The following is a 19,557-nucleotide window of genomic DNA, read 5'->3' on the forward strand; positions in this document are numbered from 1 at the left end:
AACAGAGTACAAGCCAGGCCATGTCAGGTCAAGTTAGGTCGACTTTGATGTCATTTGGCCTCTTTATATGGTAGATACAGTGCCTTGCAAAAGTATGCAGACCCCTTGTATTTCTTCACATTTTATTGTGTTACAAAGTGGGATTAAAATTGATTTCATTTTCATTTTCTGTCAACAATCTACACAAAATACTGTAAGGTCAAAGTGGAAGAAAATGTAGAATTTAAAAAAAGATTAATAGAACTTAAATGACAAAATTATTGTAATTGAATAGGTATTCAGCTCCCTCAGTCAATACATGTTAGAAACACCCTTGGGAGCAATTACAGCGTGAGTCTCAAGTCTCTAAGAGTTTTACACACCTGGATTGTGCAGTTTTTGACTGAAGCAGGTTGAAACAGGTTTTCCTTGAGATGGTTTGGGATGAGTTGGACTGCAGAGTGAAGGGAAAGTAGCCAACAAGTGCTCAGCATATGTGGGAACTCCTTCAAGACTGTTGGAAAAGCATTCCAGGTGACTACCTCATGAAGCTGGTTGAGAGAATCCCAAGCATGTGCAAAGCTGTCATCAAGGCAAAGGGTGGCTACTTTGAAGAATCTCAAATATAAAATAGATTTTGATTTGTTTATCACTTTTTTTGGTTACTACATGATTCCAAATGTGTTATTTCATTTTGATGTCTTCACAATTATTCTACAATGTAGAAAATAGCAAAAATAAAGAAAAACCCTAGGTAGATGTGTTCTAACTTTTGACTGGTACTGTATGTATGTACAGTATGTACACTGACCAAGTGTTTATGGGTATTGCGTTTTATCTCCCAGTGTGCAGGGGCCTAGTGTACTGAGTGGGGTATAGCAGCTAGCATTTTAGGGCTCTATTCAATCAGATCTGCTTTAGCCAACATCCGCATAGCGGTCGTTTTGATGGTGTCGGAGTTGGAACTGCGTTAGAGCTGTCCAATCCACAAGTGGCTCCCGGAATTATGCCTGAAGCGGATATTGCCATTGGCGACATTACCACAGTGTCAATCCCATGCAGCCTTGTTTACAAGTTGAACACTGGAGTGTGAGATATAATATGCACCTCGATTAGGCTGATAGAAATCTTAATTATTTAGTTGAATAATTTTTTATTTGAGCGTCATTATTTCTATATAGTCTACACTTTCTTGTTCTGAGTGGGGCGGCTGCAGCTTAGTAACAATGATCGCAAGAACAGCTGCTCACCGATTTGATGGCTCCAACGCAGCTCCACCTCCGACACCACCAAAACATCCGCTATGCTGGTGTCAGCTATCGCCTGTTAACGCTTGATCTGATTCAATCTAGGCCTTAACCTCATGTATATGTTGAGCTAAAAGACTTTTGTAACTCTGTCCTCTGTAAATAATTAATATCCATCAACTGATACAAAAAATTATGAATCAATTAAGCTATACAATGTATAGTGTTACATGGTGGAAAGATAAGTGCTTTTGCCTGTTTTCGATGTTGCATTTCAACTAACATCCAAATATTTCGATTGTGTTCTTTCCCCCCAGCAGATTCCGACACAGGTAGGTTTTATCAGAACTGAAATCACCACAGAATTGTCTACTATGTCATCCACAATAAAAAGGCCACAAAGCTAATGAATTCTGTCATCACTCTGTGGCGGATACACCAGACCTTGAGGAGGGGTGGTCTGGAGGAGGGGTGAAGGAGGAGGAAGGAGGGGTGGTGGAGAAGGAGGAAGGAGGGTTGGAAGAGGAGTGGAGGGGTGAAAGAGGGGTGGAGGAGAGGGGGGAGGGGTGGAGTAGGGGAAGAATAGGTGGAGGAGGGGAAGGAGGGGTGGTGGAGGGGGGGAGAAGTGGAGGAGGACTCGAGGGGGAAGGAGGGGTGGAGGAGGAGTGGAGAGGGAAGGAGGGGTGGTGGAGGGGGAAGAAGGAGTGGATGAGGAGAGGAGGGGGAAGAAGGAGTGGATGAGGAGAGGAGGGGGAAGGAGGGGTGAAGGATGAGGGGGAAGGAGAGGTGAAGGATGAGGGGGAAGGAGGGGTGAAGGAGGAGTAGAGGGGGAAGGAGGGGTGGTGGAGGGGGAAGGAAGGGGTGGTGGAGGGGGAAGGCGGGGTGGTGGAGGGGGAAGGCGGGGTGGTGGAGGGGGAAGGCGGAGTGGTGGAGGGGGCAAGAGGGGTGGAGGAGGGGGAAGGAGGAGTGGAGGAGGAGTGGAGGGGGTAGGAGGAGTGGAGGGGGGTGGAGGAGAAGGAAGGGGAGGTGCTAGAGGAGTGGAGGGGAAAGCATTGGTGGTGGTGGAGTGGAGAGGGAAGGAGGGGTGGTGGAGTGGGAACGAGGGGTGGAGGAGAGGGGGATTTGATCGCCTCCAGTGCTTCTCGTTCCACCCCTCCGAGTTCCATTTCTCCCCTCATTCATTTTTCATTTAAAAGGGTGACACAATATGCTCGTCGCCGAGGGGCCAAAACGAGCCATCAATTCCCCTCACACAGCGAAGGTCTGATGATCCGGTACAGCCTGAGCCTCACTATCCCACCCCTGAACACTGTTTATCTGATCATAGAGGTTGTACCTGACAAACATGGTGGCCCATGCCCATGCTTTACAGCAGTCTAGCAGGTGTATGTAAGCGATGACATGTACTGACTCTGAGACCTGAACAATGCCATCAGACGTGATTGGAATATTAATTGGATTATGACAAGAAAAACTTAAAAGATTTGCTATCTTTCTTCAGGTCTGTCTGGGTTTTCAGCTGCAAAAGCTTCCTTATCAAATTAGAATGAATAGATGTTAATCAACGAACTGAATGAAGAAATACTCCCAGGAGAAATAGCAAATTACCTTGGAAAGTGTGAACGTTAGTAGGTGTCTAATGAGGAAGTACATTTTTGTTATTTCTAGATGGTTGCACTACTTGAACACAGTGTATGGATTCATTAACTTTGGGGATTCTTTCCGTGTAACGGCTGCAATCATGACACAACATTCATTAAATTGGTTTCAGTTGCTCTTCGTGACCTTGGTAACCTCACAGATAAAGTTGCCTGTGCTTTTATACTGGATAACATAATGAAACTGTTTTTGTGGTGCATGCCTGTTCACAAAATGGAACATCCTCTCATCTTGCTCATTTCAGTGATTATTCAAAATGGCACTTCAATGTAATTACTGACAGACTTGCTTTAACCTGAAATTCAGCCCTAAACCAAAGACAAAGCAAGTTTTTTCACCTGATTATAGTTGCTTCTTATTTAAAAATGTATTTTTTCAAGTAAGATAATACATATAAATGTTAAAATGTCATTAATGACCCAGGATTGATTTGTTTTTCTCTATGGTACCATGCATACAAAAAACAATAATTGGAAGATAATTCTTGACAAGCGAAGAAATGCTTGTCTTTGACTGAAACGGATAGAAATGTATGTCATGGTGTGCCTTTGTTGATCTCCTTGTCCAAGTTATTTTACTTCTTTACATAAGTTCCAATAACACATACATTTTTTCTGCTGCAACCCCCACAGCCATATTGCCTAAGCACATTGTGCACATTCACAAAACATTTTCATTTTCAGATCCGAGCACCCATAATTATTCATGATGGTGTGAATTACATTTTGAACCCTTGAGTCTTTGTCTTACACTGTCATTGTGGCATTCCTCTTTCTTCTCCTGCAGGATTTCGGAGATGATGGCTCATTGTATGTCACCAAGGTGACCACCACCCATATGGGGAACTACAGCTGCCATGCCGACGGGTACGAGCAGCTCTCACAGACGCACATGCTCCAGGTGAACGGTAAGCAGCCACTGCCGCTCTGCGGGAACAGAATGGTCACTCTCACACTTCCTGTCGCTACTGAGTCAAACCCAAAGTATTTTCGCTGCCAAATGCTACTAAATCCCACCTGAGGGTGCACCCGGCTACTCTGACAGGCCACCGTCGGTATAGAGACAGGCGAGCTGAAATTAAATGCTTACAGAGCTGTCAAGGGTTTTTTGTGTGATCAAACCTCTTTTCTATCTTTCAGGATTATCAATCAGTCAGATTTAGCAAATCAAATACACCTTAGTTGTGTGGAAACGCTGTCAAGTGCTACTGTAGTTTTGAATTGAGTTTCTTTCTAATTGGAACGGAAACTACGTCTTGTCGATGCCATTTTCAAATTAGAGACATGACTTTAGGCACGCAGAAAAAAATATGACGTTTGCTGCTGTCTAAAAACACTCACTGCTGGCGAATTTGTGACACAACGACAATCGTTCGACCTTCAGTTGCAAAGAGACAGTTTCCATTAACGATGACTTTAAAGCACATACAGTTGAAGTCGGAAGTTTACATACACTTAGGTTGGAGTCATTAAACTCGTTTTTCAACCACTCCACAAATTTCTTGTTAACAAACTATAGTTTTGGCAAGTCAGTTAGGACATCTACTTTGTGCATGACACAAGTAATTTTTCCAACAGTTGTTTACAGACAGATTATTTCACTTATAATTCACTGCATCACAATTCCAGTGGGTCAGAAGTTTACATACACTAAGTTGACTGTGCCTTTAAACAGCTTGGAAAATTCCATAAAACGATGTCATGGGTTTAGGAGCTTCTGATAGGCTAATTGACATCATTTGAGTCAATTTGAGGTGTATCTGTGGATGTATTTCAAGGCAAACCTTCAAACTCAGTGCCCCTTTGCTTGACACCATGGAAAAATCAACAGAAATCAGCCAAGACATTGTAGTCCTCCACAAGTCTGGTTCATCCTTGGGAGCAATTTCCAAATGCCTGAAGGTACCACGTTAATCTGTACAAACAATAGTACGCAAGTATAAACACCATGGGACCACGCAGCGGTCATACCGCTCAGGAAGAAGACGTGTTCTGTCTCCATGAGATGAACGCACTTTGGTGAGAAAAGTGCAAATCAAACCCAGAACAACAGCAAAGGACCTTGTGAAGATGCTGGAGGAAACAGGTACAAAACTATCTATATCCACATTAAAAATGAGTTCTATATCAACATAACCTGAAAGGCCACTCAGCAAGGAAGAAGCCACTGCTCCAAAGCCGCCATAAAAAAGCCAGACTATGGTTTGCAACTGCACATGGGGACAAAGATCATACTTTTTGGGGAAATGTCCTCTGTTCTGATGAAACAAAAATAGAACTGTTTGGCCATAATGACCATCATTATGTTCAGAGGAAAAAGGGGGAGGCTTGCAAGCCGAAGAACACCATCCCAACCGTGAAGCACGGGGGTGGCAGCATCATGTTGTGGGGGTGCTTTGCTGCAGTAAGGACTGGTGCACTCCACAAAATAGATGGCATCATGAGGTAGGAAAATTATGTGAATATATTGAAGCACCATCTCAAGACATCAGTCAGGAAGTTAAAGCTTGGTCTCAAATGGGTCTTCCAAATGGACAATGACCAAAGTGGTGGCAAAATGGCTTAAGGACAACAAAGTCAAGGTATTGGAGTGGCCATCACAAAGCCCTGACCTCAATCCTATAGAAATTTTGTGGGCAGAACTGAAAAAGTGTGTGCGAACAAGGAGGCCTACAAACCGGACTCAATTACACCAGCTCTGTCAGGAGGAATGGGACAACATTCACCCAACTTATTGTGGGAAGCTTGTGGAAGGCTACCCAAAACATTTGACCCAAGTTAAACAATTTAACGGCAATGCTATCAAATACTAATTGAGTGTATGTAAACTTCTGACCTACTGGGAATGTGATGAAAGAAATAAAAGCTGAAATAAATCACTCTCTACTATTATTCTGACATTTCACATTCTTAAAATAAAGTGGTGATCCTAACTGACCTAAGACAGGGAATTGTTACTGGGATTAAATGTCAGGAATTGTGAAAAACTGAGTTGAAATGTATTTGGCTAAGGTGTATGTAAACTTCCGACTTCAACTGTATCACTCACAGTATAGTTAATGGAAATGTCTCACTTTAATTGTTCAATTTTCTTTTTGCCTGGTCCAGGGAAATGCTGCCTGGCAATTGATTTCGGGAATGGATGGGGGGGAAGTCTGTTTTTTTGTGTGAACAGCCATCGGTGTTCACTGATGGGCTTTCACTCAATTATGCGTCACAACATCCCCCTTTAACTGGTAATACATACTTTGATAACCACTGCTTTATATTATATAGAAATGCATTATAATATATAAAAGGGAGGAAGAATATAGCGTGTGAAAACCTTAGCTGTAAGCAATGCATTTATTATGGTCGAATGCTTATGATCCATAACAGTAATGCAAAACAACTGCTTTCAGCCAGATTACTCAACAAAATCTTCCCTCTACAGGCTTTCTACATATTATTCCATTGATTAGAATCACATGATTTACAGACAAGTTAATAAAGCAGCACTGAGGAATTGCGGTGCCAATTAGTGAAATAAGCCACATGAACATTACTCTTGTGCCCGGGATGTTCATGGTATAACTTGTATACGTATTAACAAAGAATCCCTCGATTTCATAAAGTCGTCTTTCACATTCTTAGTCACCATTGGGCTGTGGGGCATCCGTGTCTGGTTCCCGTTCTTTGGTGTTTGGAACCCTCTATGGGTGGCCCAGAGCTAGCTGTGAGAACAGGCCTGCTGAAAGAGTAATCACTTCTCAGAGATGAGTCTAGGCCAAGGAAAAAGCTTTCTCCATGGTGGGTGGTCAGAAAACTTTGTGGGCACCTACAATGGGGCTTGCCTTGGTGGTGATACTTGAGATGCAACACATAGAGAAGACAGAGGTCTCAAAGGGGCTAAGAGTCAATGTGAAACCATCCTCGACCATGATGGCGAGGCTGTCCCCCTGAAGGGCTGTGTGTGTTTGTGGGAGAGGTGTGTTTGTGTGTCTGTTTGTGATGCGTGAATGTGTGTGTGCCTATGTGTGTGTGCCTACACTTCCTACAATTCGTGCCAGTCTGGGGCTAAAGGAAATAGTGATTCGAACTGGAGCAAAAAGTGTGTTTACAAATGCATGCACAGCGGAATATTTGTGAAATGTTTTACTTTCATGAAAAATCCGAAATTATTAGAGAAATACATGTATGTTTTAATAAGACCGTAGGGCCTCTTATACAAGGCATGCTAACTGTAGAATATCCATTGGGAGTGGAACAGTGCAGTTTAAAGGCCTTCCCTGTCTAAAGACAGCATGACCTCCAAAATGGTCTCCTAATTACTTGCTATCAGTGTAACCGGTGGGAATTGAACCGAGGTCCCAGTTCAATAAAATGTCGAATCACCTCTGATACTTGAACAAATTACATACTCGCTTGCATAGTATACACCTAGTAAAGTAACTTTTTATGATGCTTGATATATAAAGTCAAGCAATATTTTAAACTCAATGTTAGTTAGCTCTGTCAGCTGACTACCTTTACCTAACACCTGTCATGGCTCGTTACTGTTGGTGTTCTGGGTGGCATTCCTGTTGGCATATTTGGCATTCCTGGATGGCATTCCTTCGAGCTGAGGCAGGTTGTTGGCACCAGGTTCTAGGAACCAGAATGCTACTGGAAAGCAGATGGTCATGGGACCAAACCACCCTGTAGTCTCACACTCACCTGGCTGGCCAAAGACTTCCTCTCCCCAATCGAGCCAACAGGAAGTATTCTCTGCATCCAGTGGCCCTCCTCTTCTCTTTCCAATGACAGCCTGCCAGGGTAGCACTCTACTCTGCAGCCTTGGTGTTACTGCTCTTTTGGAAGTCTAGTTTTAATGGTATTACTGGCATTTCTGTCAAACACAGTTTTACCAAACAAGTGTTATAGAAATCTGTTACTTCTTTCAGCTCCTTCCCCTCCATCCCCTTGCCTGAGGTTTCGACTAGATAACACAGCCACAAAGGGGCTATATCGTAAAAATGTATGAAGAAATAATTGAAGGTTATGATAAGGCATAAGGTTAGCAGTGTGATTAAGGTTATGGTTAGGTGTAGGGTTAGGGTTAGATTTAAAATCAGAAGATAGATTGTAGAAATGGGCAGTGTTTATGACTTTGTGGCTGTGTTAACAAGTGATGAACCTTGCCTGCCAAAATGTTTCACAGAATCAATGGCCAGCCCCACCGAGGTTCTCTCTTTTATTGATCTAGATTTGTTTGGTTTGCGCGGTTCTCGCTGAGCACACCAATGTTTTTAACGGCATTCAGTGTATGCTGGAAATGCACTTGATCCTATTGATAGTATGTTAATGCAGAGTGAGAAGTTAAATGGACTTGGCAGACACTCTAAAAGAAAACTTCTCATCCAATAAGGCTGCCTCGATCCTCTAAAGCCCTTTCAATTTCAATGGAGTATGTGGGCCTGCATTTATCTCCTCTCTTTTATTGTCTTCCTTCTTCCCACAATGCAGTTCCTCCCGTCATCCGAGTCTACCCAGAGAGCCAGGCCCGGGAGCCAGGGGTGACGGCCAGTCTCCGTTGCCATGCTGAGGGTATCCCCAACCCACAACTGGCATGGCTGAAGAATGGCATGGACATCGCTACCAAGTTGTCTAAGCAGCTCACCCTTCAAGGTGGGTACAATCTAGTTTCTGGGGGGAAGTGGGTTATCAGATCTAGCACTGCTGGCATACATCTGAGTAGTGTTCAGTAGGGCACACTGAAGCAAAATGTTTTTCAACCAAAATGGAAGATCTGTGTAATTACAATCCTGATGGCGCCGGAGGGTAGGGCTGCCGTCTTATTGGCTCTCAACCAATCATGCTATTATTTTTTTTGTGTGTGTTGTTCGTAACTTGTTTTGTACATAATGTTGCTGCTACCGGCTCTTATGACCGAAAAGAGCTTCTGGACATCAACTGGGATTATTCACCACAAATTGGACGAGGAGTTCTTCTTCAATGAGTCTGACGCGAGGGATATACTGCGGACACCCGACAAGGCCCAGACCCCCGTGATTCGCTGGAGAAGGAAACAGAGATTGAGGCAAAAGATCAGGGTGCCTTGGGAGGATCAGGCGACGAGTGCCTAATCTGCTCTTGCCTTCCATTCTGCTAGCTAACGTTCAATCGCTGGAAAATAAATGGGACGAACTGAAAGCACATATATCCTACCAACAGGACATTTAAAAACTGTATTATCTTAAGTTTCACCGAATCGCGGCTGAACAACGACATTAAGAACATACAGCTGGTGGGTTATACACTCTATCGGCAAGACAGAACAGAAGCCTCTGGTAAGACACTGGCGGGGGCGTATGCATTTATGTAAACAACAGCTGGTGCACGATATCTAAGGAAGTCTCAAGCTATTGCTCGCCTGCAGTAGAGTCTCTCATGATAAGCTGTAGACCACACTGTCTACCTAGAGAGTTTCCATCTGTATTTTTCGTAGCTGTCTACATTCCATCACAGAGCGAGGTTGCCACCAAAACCGCTCTAAATGAGTTGTACTCCAGATAAGCAAACAGGAAAATGCTCATCCAGAGGTGGCACTCCTAGTGGCCGGTGACTTTAATGCAGGAAAACATAAATCAGTTTTACCTAATTTCTATCAGCATGTTAAATGTGCAACCAGAGGGAAAAAAATTCTCGACCACCTTTACTCCACACACAGAGACGCGTACAAAGCTCTCCCTCGCCCTCCATTTGGCAAATCTGACCATAACGCTATCCTCCTGATTCCTGTTTACAAGCAAAAATGAATGCAGGAAGCACCAGTGACTCGGTCTATAAAAAAGTGGTCAGATGAAGCAGATGCTAAACTAATGTTTGGCAAGCACAGACTGGAATATGTTCTGGGATTCTTCCGATGGCATTGAGGAGTACACCACATCAGTCACTGGGTTTATCAATAAGTGCATCGATGACGTCATCACCACAGTGACTGTATGTACATACCCCAACCAGAAGCCATGGATTACAGGCAACATTCACACTGAGCTAAAGGGTAGAGCTGCCGCTTTCATGGAGTGGGACTCTAATCTGGAAGCTTACAAGAAATCCCGCTATGCCCTCCGACATACCATCAAACAGGCAAGCGTCAATACAGGACTAAGATCGAATCGTACTACACCGGCTCCAACACTCTTCGGCTGTGGCAGGGCTTGTAAACTATTACAGGATACAAAAGGAAGCACAGCCGAGAGCTGCCCAGTGACATGTGCCTACCAGACGAGCTAAATAACTTCTATGCTCGCTTAGAGGCAAGTAACACTGAAACATGCAGGAGAGCGTCAGCTGTTCCAGATGACTCTGATCACGCTCTCTGCAGCCGATGTGAGTAAGACCTTTAAACAAGTCAACATTCAAGGTCGCTGGGCCAGACGGATTACCAGGACGTGTACTCCGAGCATGCGCTGACCAACTGGCAAGTGTCTTCACTGACATTTTCATCCTCTCCCAGTCTGAAATACCAACATTTTCAAGCAGACCACCATAGTCCCTCTGCCCAAGAACACTAAGGTAACCTGCCTAAATGACTACCGACCCGTAGCACTCACGTCTGCAGCCATGAAATGCTTTGAAAGGCTGGTCATGGCTCACATCAACACCATTATCCCAGAAACCCTAGACTCACTCCAATTTGCATACCGCCCCAACAGATCCACAGATGATGCAATCTCTATTGCACTCCACAACGCCCTTTCACACCTGGACAAAAGGAACACCTATGTGTGAATACTATTCATTGACTACAGCTCAGCGTTCAACACCATAGTGCCCTCAAAGCTCATCACTAAGCTAAGGACCCTGGGACTAAACATCTCCCTCTGCAACTGGATCCTGGACTTTCTGACGGGCCGCCCCCAGGTGGTAAGGGTAGGTAACAACACATCCACCAAGCTGATCCTCAACACAGGGGCCCCTCGGGTGCGTGCTCAGTCCCCTCCTGTTCAAGTTCCTTGGCGTCCACATCACCAACAAACTAACATGGTCCAAACACACCAAGACAGTCGTGAAGAGGGCACGAAAAAACCTATTCCTTGAAAATATTTGGCATGGGTCCCCAGATCCTCAAAAGGTTTTACAACTGCACCATCGAGAGCATCCTGATGGGTTGCATCACTGCCTGCTTTGGCAACTGCTCGGCCTCCGACCGCAAGGTACTACAGAGGGTAGTGCGTATTTATTTTATTATTATTTTTTTATTTTTTTTATTTCACCTTTATTTAACCAGGTAGGCTAGTTGAGAACAAGATCTCATTTGCAACTGCGACCTGGCCAAGATATAGCATAGCAATTTGACACATACAACAACACAGTTACACATGGAATAAACAAAACATACATGTATGGCCCAGTACATCACCGGGGCCAAGCTCCTTCCATCCAGGACCTCTATACCATGCGGTGTCAGAGGAAGGCCCTAAAAATAGTCAAAGACTCCAGCCAGCCTAGTCATAGACTGTTCTTTCTGGTACTGCACGGCAAGCGGTACCGGAGTGCCAAGTCTAGGTCCAGGAGGCTTCTAAACAGCTTCTACCCCCAAGCCATAAGACTCCTGAACAGCTAAGCAAATGGCTACCCAGACTATTTGCACCCCCCCCCCCCCTCCACACACTGCTGCTACTCTCTGTTATTATCAATGCATAGCCACTTTAGTAACCCTACCTGCATGTACATTATTACCTCAATTACCTCGATACTGGTGCCCCTGCACATTGACACATATGACTCTGTACCGGTACCGCCTGCATATAGCCCCGCTATTGTTATTTACTGCTGCTCTTTAATTATATGTTTTTCTTATCTCTTACTTTTTTTTTGGGGGGGGGGGGTATTTTCTTAAAACTGCATTGTTGGTTAAAGGCTTGTAAGTAAGCATTTCACTATAAGGTATTCGGCGCATGTGACAAATACAATTTGATTTTAATTATTGGACAGCTGTTACCTCTGTTTTACTCCATTTCATAACTTTTTCCACCTGAACAAAACCCTGGTTTAGTATACTGGATATACCTCATGTCTTTTCATGGTGCTTTCTTCTGCATGAATGACAGGTCCAGTGTTCAACCCCTGAATCAGTTCTCAGTGGTGGCACACCTAAATCATTCCCCAGATGTGCAGACATGCTAGCGTTAGCGACAACTAGATCAACTCAATACACAATGACTCCCACTGCATGGGACAACTCTGCAAAGTCTCACATTTTGACTTCTTCCAATTCTGTTAAAACCCCTCACTTGTCCTGTCTCCTATCTTATTAGACTCAGTTATGTAGGGGTGACTTTGATCAAAATTGCCAGGCATCGCTGAGAGAGGAACTGCAAATGGTATTTTATTTGTCTGTGTCACACTTACTGACAATGTGTGTACGTGCCTGCGTGTGTGTCTGTGTGTGTCTGTGTGTGTGTGTGTGTGTGTGTGTGTGTGTGTGTTTTAACACGCACTCGTGTTATTTTTTGTCAACCAGCTAACGGAAGCGAGGTGCACATCAGCAACGTACACTTCGAGGACACGGGGGCATACAGCTGCATTGCCAAAAACGACGCCGGGGTGGACGAGGACATCTCCTCTCTGTTTGTGGAGGACTCGGCACGCAAGACCCGTATGTCATGATGTCTACTTTGTCCCTCTGTCTGTCTGTGTCCTTTCCTGGGGATAATGGAGACACGCAGCTCAAAACACTAAATAATTCATCCAGTCTCTTAATAGTTTATAACCTCCAAAGTAATAATAGAACTTATGCTAGAGAAATAACAGAGAGAGCTACATTCTGTATTATCTAGTGCTCAGGTGGTTAGGCTACAGAGACCAATGGTACCTCTTCTAGTACAATGTTAATGGTCGTGTTGTGTAGAATCCTAAAGTATATTTTCAGCTTAGAATCTTCTTTAATTGAAATGAATACAGCTTTAGGAGGAATTGTACGGTGGCCCTAAGGGACAATGTAGAATTATGAATCAAATACGTGCTCAGATCAGACACAGTCCCATTCATTGACTCTGTCATTATTGTTGGCCTTTCCAAAATGTCAAAATCAGTTTTTTAAGTTCAACCAATGATTGTGACCACGTTGTCGCTAATTCTCTCCTCTCCTAATAACGGCACAAAAAAGCAAACACAGCAACTCTTACTCTCAAGTCACTCACATGTCCCCTTCGATGATACAGTAGGTTTAGCTGCTGTCCCAGTGGCAGTGATACATTCCACACGTGCCGTCACACATCACAGGATCAAACTCTCTGGGGTCAGAAGTCAGTCAGTTGCCTCCTTTGAAGTTTTGAAGCCACCGAGTATGATGAAACTGCTCAGGGGGTTGAAACACACACTGGCAACCATTTTGGATCATCCCCAACCCAGAGAACATACTTACTCTCTGGGGTCAGAAGTCAATCAGTTGCCTCATTTGAAGCTTTGAAGCCACTGTGTATGATGAAATTGCTGAGGGGGTTGGCATGTTGGTGACCATTTTGCATCCACAACCCATAGTCAACAACAAAGAGATAGCACGGAGGATGTTGAAATAGTCCACCATTATATTAGAAGGAAAAACAAATAATTAAATGGACAGGGTGCACAGTTGAACTTCCCAGCAGCACACCCAAATGCATGTTTGACCTAGTCTGGTCTCTCCTTATTACCCCAGTGGAGTGCCTGCTTATCCAAGAGCTTGGCTTCCTTGGGTTGCATCTCTAGCCCCGAGGCTATGCTAGCGCTCTGAGTCAGTGTGTAAGCTGAAGCTCGGCTGTACGCATGTGGATACATCCCTCCACTCTCTCTTATCAACATGAGAGAGAGAGCGAGAGAGAGCGAGAGAGAGAGAGAGCGAGAGAGAGCGAGAGAGAGCATCTGAAATAGCCTGGTAATGTCAACTAGCATTCTATGTTTTGTTAACCTGAATTCAATGTATAATATCACTGGACAGTGGGCTATACAGTAGCCTTACAGTTGGAAATTGAACACCACTATGTTAATGACACCTTTGTGTTATTTATTGACATACTGTAGCCTACTTTCTCATACCCATATTTTAACATCCACTTGTGAAAGAGACTTGTGATCAGCTGACGCGTGTGATATGGTCTGTGTGAATTGCCCTCCATATAACCAGGGTAACTAGTGTCCCTAGGCTGGCAGACTTTAACCTTAGACAACCTATTCCTAGATATCTCCCCATTCTCTCTTTCCTGCCTCCCTCTCCTCCCACCATCCCTCTCTCCGATTGGATAACTGTCTACTGTGCCTCAGTAGATGTCGGCCCCTCAATGACCTCCCATCTGGGAACGAAACAACGACACAACGATACAACCGCATCCCCAATGCAGTCTACCAGCATTTGTTAGAGCTTGGTCTCCTTCATATCATCCATTCCGTTTTTAGGTAGATGTGATGTCATTCCACATCTTATGTTTTATTTTCTCCTGTCCACTATTTCCAATTTGTGAGTTATCACTTGCAAATGGCTCATTCGGCTACATAAATGGTTCATACATCAGATATCTAGTTTATAGAAATAAATGTGACATCTTGACAGCCTTATTCAACATAGTGTTGACAGATTGCTGAAGTGGTCGCCGTAATAGTAAGCAGCAGATGAGGTGAGAGACATGATAGTCTGAGCGAAAAATGAACACCGCTCAGCAGATTCACCCAGAGCTCGTTCAAAGTCAAAAACCTGCTTCTCGCCACCACGTTAAAGTTAATTGTTTTCTTGACGTCGTTGGTGCGCTTCATCGCCATCGAATAAATGAGCAGACTATATTCAGAGTGGTCTTTAGTCAACTGTCACCCGTGGTGGAGCGCAATTAATCTGACAGGAACCGCTGCTAAACTGGCATGAATATCTGCCCTGCACTTCAAAATGGTCGCCAATTATTTCTGGAGCGTCGGACGTCCGTGAGGCAGGGGTGTTTGTTGGTGTTGGTTTCGGTTAACACCGGCCAAGGCACAGAGATAGGGACATGGGCCTACGGCCTATACATGTGAGTACTGTGTGTGTGTTTGGGTGTGTCAACTTGAGTGTGTTAATGCGTGTGTCAATGTGTGTGTGTGTGGGATAAAGAGTGTGTGTGCAGGTGTGTGTCATTCGATGCCTAACACAGTTGGTCACATCATGCTTTCACACTGTGTTGGCCATGGTTCACAGTCCCAAGCTATGCAGAAACCTAACCTGTGGTGCCAGCAACAGCAGTGCCATGACCTGTCTGTCGGTCTGTCGGTCTGTCGGTCTATCTGACTGGTTGTGGGTCTGTCTGTGGGTCTATCTGACTGGTTGTGGGTCTGTCTGTGGGTCTATCTGTCTGGTTGTGGGTCTATCTGTCTGGTTGTGGGTCTGTCTGTGGGTCTGTCTGTCTGTGGGTCTGTCTGTCTGGTTGTGGGTCTGAGTGGGTCTGTCTGTCTGGTTGTGGGTCTGTGTGGGTCTATCTGTCTGGTTGTGGGTCTGTCTGTGGGTCTGTCTGTCTGTCTGTCTGTGGGTCTGTCTGTCTGTGGGTCTGTCTGTCTGGTTGTGGGTCTGAGTGGGTCTGTCTGTGGGTCTGTGTGGGTCTATCTGTCTGGTTGTGGGTCTGTCTGTGGGTCTGTCTGTCTGTCTGTCTGTGGGTCTGTCTGTCTATGGGTCTGTCTGTCTGTGGGTCTGTCTGTCTGGTTGTGGGTCTGTGTGGGTCTATCTGTCTGGTTGTGGGTCTGTCTGTCTGGTTGTGGGTCTGTCTGTCTGTCTGTCTGTCTGTCTGTGGGTCTGTCTGGCTGGCTGTGGTTCTGTCTCTCTGGCTGGCTGTGGTTCTGTCTCTCTGGCTGTGGGTCTACCTGCAGGTGCTCCATTGTGAAGAATTTGTAAGGCTTTTGTATGGCATCATTGAGCTTGTGTCATGCATGTATGGTGCATTATTGTGAAGCGTTTACAACAGTATTTGGGTCCAGGAAACCCATAGGGAGTGCAGACTTTTGTTATAGCCCAGCACTAACACACCTAATTCAACAAATTATCAAGCCCTCAGTTGAATCAGCCTTAAGCCCAAATCATTTACATTTACATTTACATTTTAGTCATTTAGCAGACGCTCTTATCCAGAGCGACTTACAGTAGTGAATGCATACATTTCATCCATTTTTTTTTTCCTGTGCTGGCCCCCCGTGGGAATCGAACCCACAACCCTGGCGTTGCAAACACCATGCTCTACCAACTGAGCTACAGGGAAGGCTTCTTTTTACGCGCGTGAACGAGTGTGCACGCACTGGAATTAGAATGCACAGATGTGAACGAAAGAAAACAGATGGGCTCCAGAGTCAACGGTGTCTATGGCGTCACAGCGCATCAAATTAGAAAGCAAGTCTATTTTTCTCGTGTCTACGCAGAACAATGCTGGTAAAATAAGAAGATAAATTGCTTGGGTCATTTGTAGAAAAGGAATTGTTATGATCTTCAGTATGCTAAGTAGACTACGCTACGCAGTGTAAATAAATTGACGCTCTCTACTCTCACATTTATTTTTTGGGGTGATTTTGACTTTATAGGGTATTTTGATTGGGAGAGCCACAGTTTTATTTTACGGCCCAGCACTAACTTGCCAATTTCAATGAATCATCAAGACCTTAGTTAAATCAGCCTCAAAGGACATTGCTAATGACTGTATTGTAAAGCCAGTGTGTGGCATTATGACAACTCAGTGAAGGCTGTAATTTTTCTCCCAGACGTAAATACACTGAGTGTACAAAACATTAAGAACATGTAGGGTAGGGTATAGAGGTATGGTACCCCAACTGGCGACCCACAGGCCACATTTTATTTGGCCCGCCCAAGCTTTCTTAAAAATAGATATACAGTACCAGTCAAAAGTTTGGACACACCAACTCATTCAACGGTTTTTATTTATTTTACTATTTTCTACATTGTAGAATAATAGTGAAGACATCAAAACTATGAAATAACACATATGGAACCATGTAGTAACCAAAAAGAGTTCAACAAATCAAAATGTATATTATATTTTAGATTCTTCAAAGTAGCCACCCTTTGCCTTGATGACAGCTTTGCACACTCTTGGCATTCTCTCAACCAGCTTCATGAGGAATGCTTTTCCAACAGTCTTGAAGGAGTTTCCACATATGCTGAGCACTTGTGCGGTCCAACTCATCTGAAACCATCTCCATTTGGTTGAGGTCAGATGATTGTGAAGGCCAGGTCATCTAATGCAGCACTCCATCACTCTCCTTCTTGGTCAAATAGCCCTTACACAGCCTGGAGGTGTGTTGGGTCACTGTCCTGTTGAAAAACAAATGATAGTCCCACTAAGCGCAAACCAGATGGGATGGCGTATCGCTGCAGAATGCTGTGGTAGCCATCCTGGTGAAGTGTGCCTTGAATTCTAAATAAATCACTGACAATGTCACCAGCAAAGCACTCCCACACCATCACACCTGCTTTATGGTTCACAGTGGGAACCACACACGCGGAGATCATCCGTTCAGCTACTCTGCGTCTCACAAAGCCAGAGCGGTAGTAACCAGAAATCTACAATTTTGACTCATCAAACCAAAGGACAGATTTCCACCGGTCTTATGTCCATTGCTCCTGTTTCTTGGTCCAAGCAAGTCTCTTCTTATTATTGGTGTCCTTTAGTAGTGGTTTCTTTGCAGCAATTCAACCATGAAGGCATGATTCACGCAGTGTCTGTTATTTGAAGTCTTTGAAGCCTTTATTTGAGCTGCAATTTCTGAGGCTGGTAACTCTAATGAACATATCCAGAGGTAACTCTGGGTCTTCCTTTCCCATGGCAGTCTTCATGAGAGCCAGTTTCATCATAGCGCTTCATGGTTTTTATGACTGCACTTGAAGAAATGTTCAACGTTTTTGAAATTTCCCACATTGACTGACCTTCATGTCTTAAAGTAATGATGGACTCTCATTTCTCTTTGCTCATTTGAGCGTTTCTTGTCATAATATGCACTTGGTCTTTTACCAAATAGGGCTATCTTCTGTATACCACCCTTACCTTGTCACAACACAACTGATTGGCTCAAACGCATTAAGAAGGAAAGAAATTCCACAAATTAACTTTTAACAAGGCACACCTGTTAATTGAAATACATTCCAGGTGACTACCTCATGAAGCTGGTTGAAAGAATGCCAAGAGTGTGCAACAGTGTCATCAAGGCAAAGGGTGGCTACTTTGAATAATCTCAAATATAAAATATATTTTCATTTGTTTAACACTTTTTTGATTGCTACTTGATTCCATATGTGTTATTTCATAGTTTTGATGTCTTCACTATTATTATTATTTTTTTTAAATAGTTAAATTATAGAAAAACCCTGGAATGAGTAGGTGTGTCCAAACTTTTGAGAGGTACTGTGTATAATAATATTTGTTTAATTGTTGGACATAAAAGACTGTAAAAACACCAGCAAATCATCTCCAAAGATTGTAATTTTGGAAATCTGTTGGAAATCTGTTCCAAAGTATTCCCACACATAATAGAGAGATATACACTGAGTACAAAACATTAAGAACACCTGCTCTCTCCATGACATAGACTGACCAGGTGAATCTAGGTGAATGATATGATCCCTTATTGATGCCACTTCAATCAGTGTAGATGAAGGAGAAGAGAGAGATTAAAGAAGGATTTTTAAGATTGAGACAATTGAGACATGGATTGTGTATGTGTGCCATTCAGAGGGGGCGCCAGGCTACCCGTCTTTACACGCACCTGTCACCATTACCCACAGCAGCGCTCATTGGACTCACCTGGACTCCTTCACATGGTTGATTGCCCTTGTATATCTGTCTGTTCCTCTGTGGTGTTCCCAGTGTCCTCATTAATTGTTGTTATGTGTTCCTGTCCAGACGCTGTTCCTGTTCTGTTTCATGTCCGTCAGTTATTAAACCTTCACTCCCTGTACCTGCTTCAATCCTTCTTTTAAAATACAAAATATTGAAGTGCCTTTGAACAGGGTATGGTAGGGGCCAATACTTTGATTTGATTTTCATTTGATTTGGTAGTAGGTGCCAGGCGCACCGGTTTGAGTGTGTCAAGAACTGCAACGCTACTGTGTTTTTCACTCTCAGTTTCCCGTGTGTATCAAGAATGGTCCTCCACCTAAACTTCATCCAGCCAACTTCACACAACTGTGGGAAGCATTGGAGTCAACATGGTCCAGCATCCCTGTGGAATGTTTGACACCTTGTAGATCATGCCCTGACGAATTGAGGCTGTCCTGAGGGCAAAAGGTGGTGAAACTCAACGTTAAGATGGTGTTCCTAATGTTTTGTATACTCAGTGTATATATGATTCAAAATGTACAGTGAGGCTACAATTCAAAAAGTGAAGTTTCCATCACTGGGAGACTTAACATATTGCTGTTTGGAAAGTACTTATTTGAAACCATCCAACACATTTATCCTGCTTTTTCTCCTGACGATGCAAAATCACATGGGTAGCTCCAAGCGGGACCAGATTTTCAATGGGCATTTCAACTTCTCGCTGACCAATTACTTGCACTTTCAAAATATTCAAGGATATTTCCAACCCAGGATTAAATGGTTGGATATTTTCTTCTTAAAAAAAAAAAGACTTTCCCCCACTGTAGTCAGTTCTCTCCAGAGACTTCAACCTCCAATTATAGAACTGTCTTACGCCTTTGAAGAATTCCATTTTAG

At 43.8% G+C, this 19,557-nt stretch overlaps 1 protein-coding gene across 7 annotated transcripts in view; it reads left to right on the plus strand.

Annotated features, from left to right (window-relative positions):
• Positions 1-19,557, plus strand: part of LOC106604535 (follistatin-related protein 5) — a 206,601-nt gene that overhangs the window by 152,452 nt on the left and 34,592 nt on the right. For 4 of the 7 annotated variants that reach the window (XM_045718023.1, XM_014199253.2, XM_014199250.2 and 1 more), the window contains 4 exons: positions 1,547-1,558; positions 3,672-3,792; positions 8,369-8,530; positions 12,372-12,506. In XM_045718023.1, coding sequence (XP_045573979.1) covers positions 1,547-1,558; positions 3,672-3,792; positions 8,369-8,530; positions 12,372-12,506 — 430 coding nt within the window. The remainder of the gene's footprint in view (positions 1-1,546; positions 1,559-3,671; positions 3,793-8,368; positions 8,531-12,371; positions 12,507-19,557) is intronic. The other 3 variants (XM_014199254.2, XM_014199251.2, XM_014199252.2) reach the window with 1 other exon arrangement.

This window comes from Salmo salar, chromosome ssa05 (genome assembly GCF_905237065.1).
Source record: "Salmo salar chromosome ssa05, Ssal_v3.1, whole genome shotgun sequence".
Taxonomy (NCBI): Eukaryota; Metazoa; Chordata; class Actinopteri; order Salmoniformes; family Salmonidae; genus Salmo; species Salmo salar.